The following is an 8,884-nucleotide window of genomic DNA, read 5'->3' as shown; positions in this document are numbered from 1 at the left end:
GTTGTGTGACATGTGACATATCACTTGGAATTTCACATCAACAGAATAACGGTTCTACAGAAAGGTTCGGTTCGGTTCGGCTCGGTTCTCTTTCTGAGCTGGACTTCTGCTTTGAGCAGAACTTTCTACACCTTCGTGGTTCTGGTCCGACTAGAAAATAATCAGTTAATGAAGTCACCTCCGGTCAAATGTGAAAGTTTTTGGTTTCATTAATAAATGACGTCATCAGGTCAGATATTTTAGGCTTGACGCAAACTGACTGCGAACCTTTCTGTGTGAATCTGCGTCATTTCAGTTGCGGAAGGCAGACAGACAGCGGTGCGGCAAGCCGCCTCCGTCCGGCTCGAGCCCACCAGCGAGGAGTGTGAGGGCTCGTACCCGCGCAGCGCCCTGCACGATCAAAGCAGACGGCACCGGACGGCCTTCACGCGGGACCAGCTGTCCCGTCTGGAGCAGGAGTACCGCAGAGAGAGCTACGTGTCCCGGCACCGACGCTGCGAGCTGGCTGCGGCGCTGAACCTGCCCGAGACCACAGTAAAGGTAGGCCGGGTGAGGGCGGGGAGACTGCGGTCTGACCGCGGGGAGGCTGGGGGCCCCGTGGGACATCCATCCATCCCACTGATGCGTGTTCAAATGTAGTCTGTTGCCTTTTATAAATAATAAAATTTATTTAACTTCCGAAACGGGTGTGCAGCGGATCAAATGTTGGAGCCGATTTATTTTAAATAAATGTCAAACATTGTTTACAGTTGGCTGGATCTAGGTCTGCTAAAAAGAAGATGTGGACAGAACATTTAATGTTTTAGCATAAAGGGAAAAGCAGTGGTGGAACAGATCAAATTCTGGCCTGCAGTGAGTTCACTTCTCCAGTCTGAGGATGTAAAATCAAACTGATTTATTAAGTCCCGTGGTAAACTAATAAATGCTGTTTCTGCCCTTCCTAACCACTGTTTGAGGGTGTGTGTGGACCACCCAGCACCATGTTCAGAAGGATGTCTTACAGTAAACATCTGGTTCAACACAGTGTTCCTGTACGGAGAAGAACGTTCTCTTGGATCCTGCTTTCTGACAGTGCAGCAGCCATGATATTTCCTGACTGTAAACATATAGAGTGTGTCTCAAACCGCGCACTCACATGAGTGCACTGGAAGGTAGTGCGTGGTGCGCACTAAGCACTACCTTCTGTAGTGACACTATCGTGGGTAAGTCCTGATCCAAATTGAGCACTAACGTTTTGCACTTTCCGGTAGTGACGTACCAGCTTAGCAGCGCCGCTCCGTTAATATACTTTTTTTTTCTTCCAAAATCACATTAACGTACCTGTTTGCATGTCATCATACTTTTATGCTATAATGCCTTTTAAAAGGCCTCGTTAGTGAAACAAATAACCGTGGCCTCCACTGTATTAATCTATCTCAGTAGATAACAATAGAAACCATCAGCACACGTTCATGTGTCTTTGCATGTCTCCCCCATACTTGTTAGTATAAAGTGCAATTTAAAACACTAAAAAACAGCTTTTAAATAAGCAAAGATATCTTAACTGAATTAAAGTACTTTACATTATACATGTGTTTTATTGGTGTTTACACTGATACGTTCACGTCTGCAACAGGAAACCGATTCTACTAGAAACCCTCATTTAAAATATGAAATGCAGTAATGAAGACGCTAAAACAGGGATGCTGAAAACATTTTATTTAAACTTTTTATTTAAACATTTCTCTCTTGCCACCTCTTCTTCTCCACAGCAGCGTCCTAGCCCGCAGGTGGTAAATGCCTCAGTGCCACTGCTGGCTCGGTAGTTTGATGCCACAGTGACCTACGGTGAACACAGAATGGCAGGTTATATAAAAGCAAACATTATTATGTACTTTATGGGTACTTTGCAGACGCTTATCTAAAGTGATGTACAATCAGCTACGGCTTCGTCAGCGGTACCATGGAAACGGGCTGGTTCTCTAACCAGCGGTGTTTCCAGATCAGTTTTCAGATCAAGGACCATTTCGTTTACGCCAGAGACCCCGCAGTGCTTAATCTGGAGGTTCAACTATCATGAATAAACATACGGAACCTATAGCATTAATCATTTTTAACACTTACAGCCCATCTACATCCGCGAAATCGGCTGTAAAATTGCTAACATTTACGTTGCTAACTCTACTGCAGCCTCCAACAAATGATCAGATCCATAACTGTCATCAGGGATAGAAGAGATAAGAAGCATGCTGCAGTTTATATTAAAATTATGATCAAATATCTTCATACTTACAACAGTAGAAAACAGCCTCCGCCTGCATCGGTACCGCTGAGTCGATGGCTGCCAGCTCTGAAAAACTGGTTGAAAGTCCCTCCCTTTCCGCTACGTCAGCAAGATGGCGTCCGTTTAGTGCGTGTAGTGTCCATCGTTTCGCACTAGATTTTTGGCCGAGTTTAGGACAGCATCCGGGTACTTTCAGTGCAGCGAGTTTTTACTGAAATTTGTGTGTCAGCGCACTAAGCACTTAAATGTAGTGTTCGAAGTGTAGAAGTGCGCGGATTGGGACACACCCATAGTTTTTAATGTGTGACCTTCATCTGATGTTCAGACTGTCGCTATATTTACTAAACGTCCCTATAGTTGAAAATATACTTTATTCCTGTTCACGCAATGATGTTTCCACGCAAAACACAAATATTTTTTCTTTCGTATTTGAAGAAAAAATTTTACATTTACACAACAGCGGAATGAAAACCATCTCATTGATGCAGGAGAAATGCACATAGGACCAGAAACCATGTAGTGCGCATGCCAGGCCTCTAGTGGGCAGTACAACTTTCCAACACACACATCCTCATAAGGTCGGAAAACCCAACACAACAGACCTCAATGCTGGCTTGTCAACGCCTTTCTCAAAATTGTCCCACCACAATTGACTTGTCCTTCCAGGTCTGATCCAGAGGTGTTTGCATCAGCAGATGACAAAAATTAAAAAGATGCAGCAGCACAAACATCAAAGTCAAAGTTAGCTTTATTGTCAGTTTCTTCACAAGACATAGCCTACACAGGAACCGAGATTACGTTTCTGTCCTGCGGTGAAGACAGGACATGACATTTCAACACTGAAGTAAACATTAAAAATGAATATCAATAAAAAATTCACACAACAAATATCTAAAAAAGAGAAAAAACGATTATTGAAGACAGTGTTAATTTGGCAACATCTCAGTTTTAGTCTTAGTTTTAGTCGTCATGATGAAAATGTTTATTAGTTTTAGTCACGTTTTAGTCATGTCTAAGTTTGATAGTTTTAGTCTAGTTTTAGTCAAATAAAAAAGTATTAGTTTTTAACTAATTAATTTAGGTCAATTATACTATTAAAAAGTGGAATTAAGATTGACAGGTTATAACAAGTATTGCAATTCATTAAGTTAACCTTAATGCTTTTTCACAATAACCAGGTCCTTTACCAGACTGATAGCTTAGCCGAGACTTTCCCATCAACAGGGAAGCAAATCTGCCGTGTTTTACTAACTGCTGCTCGCCAGAAACCTTTTATTTCTATATTTTAACTTTTTGCATGAATTGATTTCCTACTTCATCATACAAACACGTCACACAAGAAAATAGCTGATATATAAGTTCAACATATAGCAACACATTGTGAGCTTGTTGTTTGATTGTTTTCATCAATAATCACAAAATTAAAAGGAATGTTTTTAGACTTAGAAGGTTTCCCAGCCAAAAGCAAATACTGTAATCAATTACTCCTAAAAAGCAAAGAGCTACAACATCCTTACTTTAGTAACTGTGGCTTTATTTCTGAGAATTTTCTGAAGTGAATACTCCACCCTGAACATACACATGTCCAAAATATGAGCAAAGGATGAGGAACACGCTCGACTTGACCTGGTCTGCCAGTGGAATTATGATGGATTATAGTTAAAATATGTCCATATATCGTTTCATCGCTTCCACCAAACCCCTTCATCAACGCTGCCACCATGATTCATCTATGTGTTATGGGATGTGTCTAACTGCTGTGTGTGTGTGGTTCAGCCAGCTCAGTGTGTGTGTGAGCGTGAGTGAACGTGCACGTGGAAGGAAACGTGCATAGGGAGTGAAGAGCACGGAGAAGTGGTGTAAAAAGTATGAACGAGGTCTTGTAATAAAGTCGTTTCTCAGCGCAGCCGCAGCCTTCCTTTCCTTGTTTCACCCCGTTAACAAGTGTAGAGGAGCGTAGAGAGTTCACCCCGAAGAGAACGCTGCTTCGGCCCTGGAGAAGAAGGATCTCCACCGTGTTCTCCAATCACAGTCAGAAGAGGAAAACGGGAAAGTTTAACACATGAATGAATAAACTGCGTGTCTGTGTGAGCTGCACGTATGGTGGAGGGCGTGGCCAAGGTGCAGCAGCATTGGTGACTGTCAGATTTCGCTCACGATAGACATAAATGTCTGTTTTTAATGTCGGACAATCAGCCTTTGAACATTTTCGTCTCTTCTCGTCAACGAAATCTCAAACGTCTCGTAATGTTTTCGTCAGAGCCATTTTTACCTCGTCACCGTCTCGTTATCATGAAAAAAAGGTTCGTCAACGAAATAAATTCGTCATCGTTGACGAAAACAACACTGCAGATTGATAAAACTGCCAATAAAAATTGAAAATTGCACAGGCAAAACAAATATCTGAAAAAAAAACAAAACTGAGATTATTGCAAACTGATAAAACTACCAACAGAAATAAACGCATCTGAAAATATCTAACAGCAGAAAGCAAATTTCCACAGCGACGTTCTCCTAATCAACTCAAACTATTTATTGTACAGTGATTATAAAGTTTGACGATTTAAGGCAAGAACTGGTCCTAAGGCTAAGTGTAACAATGACAATAATGATAAGGGGTTCACAGTGATTTGAGAGCAGCAAGTTGTATGTATAAGTTGTGGTACTATGTACAAGCAAAGAGTTGTATGTATATGTTACATATAGTAGTGCAAAGGCAGTCAGTAATAGCAGCAAAGGTGTGCAAAGAGGCATAGTGCAAGACAGTCATTAGGTGGGTTAGAGGGTTTCAGAGTCCAGAGTGTTTTTCTTTTTGGGGGGTGTTTAGCTGGTGGAAGGGGCTGAGGGTGGAGAGGGGAGAGAGTTCAGCATCCTAACCGTCTGGTGGATGAAGCTGTTGGTGAGTCTGGTGGTATGAGAACAGAGGCTCCTATACCTCCTACCTGGGGGCAGGAGGCTGAACAGGTTGTGTGCGGGGTGGCTTGCATCGCTCACAACCGTGATCGCTTATCGGGTGAGGCGGGAGGTGTATATGTCCTTCAGGGAAGGAAGTGGTGCACCAATGATAGGTGTTGTGCTTTTTGTGGGTTGAAGAGTCTCTGAGAGAATAAGTTCAGGATGGGATGAAAGACGTCATCGTTACCAAAAGATTCCACCTCTGGTTTACACTGACAGGACTCATCTTGCAAGAAATATTCACCCTAGAGGCCGATGTCAGATCTTTATGGTTTTATCCACACTAACTTCTGTTACCATGTAAACGAGAGGCCAGAGAAGTTTAGCAGTTTTATCTATCTATCTATCTATCTATCTATCTATCTATCTATCTATCTATCTATCTATCTATCTATCTATCTATCTATCTATCTATCTATCTATCTATCTATCTATCTATCTATTTTATTTACTATTATTTTTGTATTTATTTTTATCATATTTATTTTAATTTTAATATTTGTTTATGTCATATTTGATTGTATTTTATTTAGTTATTTTTCACATTGTTTACTCCATTTTATTTTTATAAGATTGTCAATACATTTAGGTTGGCCCCCAGGGTTTCAAAACGATATATATATGAACAACAAATGGTGCTCAGATGTGGGAATTATTTCTACGGGCTGTACTCCGGACCTGGAGCACCTCATGATCAGATGCCGGCCTTTAATATCTTCCGTGTGAGTTCACATTGGTTGTGTATGTGACAGTAGTGTATGTTCTGCCACACACTGAAACCAACGAGGCCATGGAAGAACTCTGTCATGCCTACACCCTCCTCTCGGGTCCGCTCCACTTTTCCTGAGTTCTAACCACCGGTCCCAGCACTACATTACCCAGAATCCCTCTGTTCCAGCCATCTTGGATCTCACCTGCATCCCATCTTCATCATCTTCAGTCTGCACCTGGTCGTCTCCCTATATAGACTTCCTGTCCAGACTGATGCTTTGTGTAGTATTGTTTGTCTATGCTGCCTAAGCATCTGTGCTAGAGGCTTCATCAAACACTTTGGCTTTATACGTGCGCTTGTGTCCAGCTTCTCCCTCTGGCTCGCCTGACAAACTGTTTGAAGTTATCGACAGGGCAGAGACTTCATTGCCAGGGGCTGCGTTTATTGTAGCCGGGGATTTTAACAGCGCCAACCTCAGGAAAGTCCTGCCGAGATACTACCAACACATCAGCTGTTCTACGCGTGGCAAAAACACACTCAATCGATTACACCCCTTATTCAAACACATATAAGGCCCTCCCTCGATCTCCTTTTGGGAAATGTGATCGCGCCTCAGTTCTGCTGCTGCCTTCCTATAGACAGAAATTGAAGTGTCACGGACCAGTGACGCTGACCATTCAGCAGTGGTCCGTCCAATCGAGTTGCAGCGTTCAAGCCTGTACCACCAGCTCAGGAACAGCTTCATACCGCAGACCACGAGACTTCTAAATGCTGTCCGGAGAAACACCACCTTCAAATAATATCATCTTCTTATTGCTTATTATATATTCTCCTACGTCATATCAGCACTCAGCAGTTCTACAGCTACGAGGGTATATACCCTCGTAGCTGTAGAACTGCTGAGTGCTGATATGACGTAGGAGAACTTGGTGGTGTCCGCTGTTATATATGTACATATATATATATATATATATATATATATATATATATATGTGTGTGTGTGTGTGTGTGTGTGTGTGTGTGTGTGTGTGTGTGTGCATAAAAAGTGAAAACAAATCCTACAAATATCTTTTTAATGGCTGGTGTTGAAAAGACAGAAGTAACACAGTTTTTTGCACATGTGCAGATGTAAAAAGACGAAATATGCAGGCCTACATGCAGGAAGACATCGGAACTGATAAAAGGAGTTATCTGATTAAGCATTAAGCAGATTATGCTGTCTAGATGATCTCTTGAATTGTCTGATAATTTCAGGTAATGGTGTGCGTAAACGGGCTGAATGTCGTGCTGAAATGATGCAGCCTTCATGTGACACCAGATAATAATGTGTCCTCCTCCCTGGAGACCCAGAGAACTAGTATCTACTGCTGCTGAGTTGAAGCTGAGTTTTTGTTTTTGTTTTTTTTTTCTTCCATCTTTCCTAAGATTGCCTTTGTTTTCTTCCTGCAGGTGTGGTTCCAGAATAGGAGGATGAAGGATAAACGTCAGAGGCACTCCATGTCGTGGCCTCACCCACTCATCAATCCACTGGGTGCTCTTCTGATGGGCCGGACTTCTCCATCTTCCACCCTGATTTACCCCTTTATCACGCCCCACCTTCCTCATCACTATCCCCCCATGACGCTTTCCTCCACAGCATCTTCAGCTCACAGTCCGTACAGCGCACCACTAAGGCAGCTGGATCTTGGTCACCTCCCCCAGTGCCTCAACAGGCCTCAGGAGCTGCCTCCAGCAGCTGTAGCCCTTTACCCCTCCACCAGCATCATGCACCATCCAGCTTCCTGTCCCTGCTTCCTCTGCTACCGCTGGGGACAAGAACAGTTTCTCAAAGCCAGAGAGGGGGCTGTACTGAGCCATCCCAACAGTTCCAAGTCCCAAAACCAGCCTGCCTTTCTGTAGCAAAGAGAAGTGATGTGAAAGAAAACTGCAATGAGAAGGAAATGTTCTCATTGTGCCTTCAGTTCATGAATTAAGTGACATCCCAACTATAGAACAAAAAGTTTCAGATAACATGCACCTTGTCTTCCTCTCTGCTTCATGCACATGTGGACCACACTGATAAACTCAGCCATCAAGGATGTCATATTTATAAAGGAGAACTCCTAACATCTCATCTCTTACTTTGATTTAGTTGTTTATTAAGAATAACAGATTTGAACTGTTTGACCTATAAAACATTCAAAAATGTGAAAAGGTTTCCTGTAGCTCTTCTTTTTTTAACACACTGCTTTTAATGATGGAAACTTGGATCAGATCCTGACATTTAGCTGGCAACTAAAATTGAAGACTCAAAATTTCAGATAAGATTATTAAGATGAACCTAGAAAGTGTGAAAACATTATAAATGAAATCCCTCCCCAACTAACATATTATTATTATTAATGAATAGTTATATCTGAGAAGTCTGGATGGATGAATAAATCTGTATAGTAACCAGCTGGGAGCTGATTACTTTACTTTCTGTGGACTAACCACATGACTGTCATTCATAATGATTTGTATGTATAGACCTCCCTCTGCTAAGGATGTCTTTTATGATCAATTTAAGACAATTTTAAAACATTGTAATCCAAAAAGCGAAATAGTTCTTCTGGGTGATCTAAATATTAATTGGGACAACAAATCAGATAGGAAAAAACTGAAACAACTTGCTGATAAGTACAACTTAACACAGGTTATTAAAGGACCAACAAGACTCACTAATACATCACAAACAATAATTGATCTGATATTTACTAATAAGCCTGATAGAATCTCTAAAACTTTTAATCTTCTGTCAGGTCTTTCTGATCACAATTTTATTTTGTGCTCAAGAAAAGTTAAAAGACAACATTCAATTAAACCTTCTACAGTTAGCAGCTATCAATTTATACCCAAAAGTGAGCAACATAATTTGAAGAATGAATTGCAACAACTAGAATGGCTTAATGTGCTGAAAAACAATGACATTGAGG

The 8,884-nt window shown here is 41.5% G+C and overlaps 1 protein-coding gene across 1 annotated transcript; it reads left to right on the top strand.

The window, feature by feature from the left end:
- Positions 1–216: 216 nt before the first annotated feature.
- Positions 217–8,117, top strand: eve1 (even-skipped-like1). The gene is made up of 3 exons (XM_041998194.1): positions 217–229; positions 296–540; positions 7,380–8,117. Exons 1-3 carry the CDS (start codon positions 217–219, stop codon positions 7,827–7,829), a joined length of 708 nt encoding a protein of 235 aa, XP_041854128.1. The 3' UTR covers positions 7,830–8,117.
- The last annotated feature ends 767 nt before the right edge of the window (positions 8,118–8,884 follow it).

This window comes from Melanotaenia boesemani, chromosome 2 (assembly GCF_017639745.1).
Source record: "Melanotaenia boesemani isolate fMelBoe1 chromosome 2, fMelBoe1.pri, whole genome shotgun sequence".
Taxonomy (NCBI): Eukaryota; Metazoa; Chordata; class Actinopteri; order Atheriniformes; family Melanotaeniidae; genus Melanotaenia; species Melanotaenia boesemani.
Note: the sequence above shows the minus strand (reverse complement) of the source record. Positions and strands in the feature narration are given on the sequence as shown.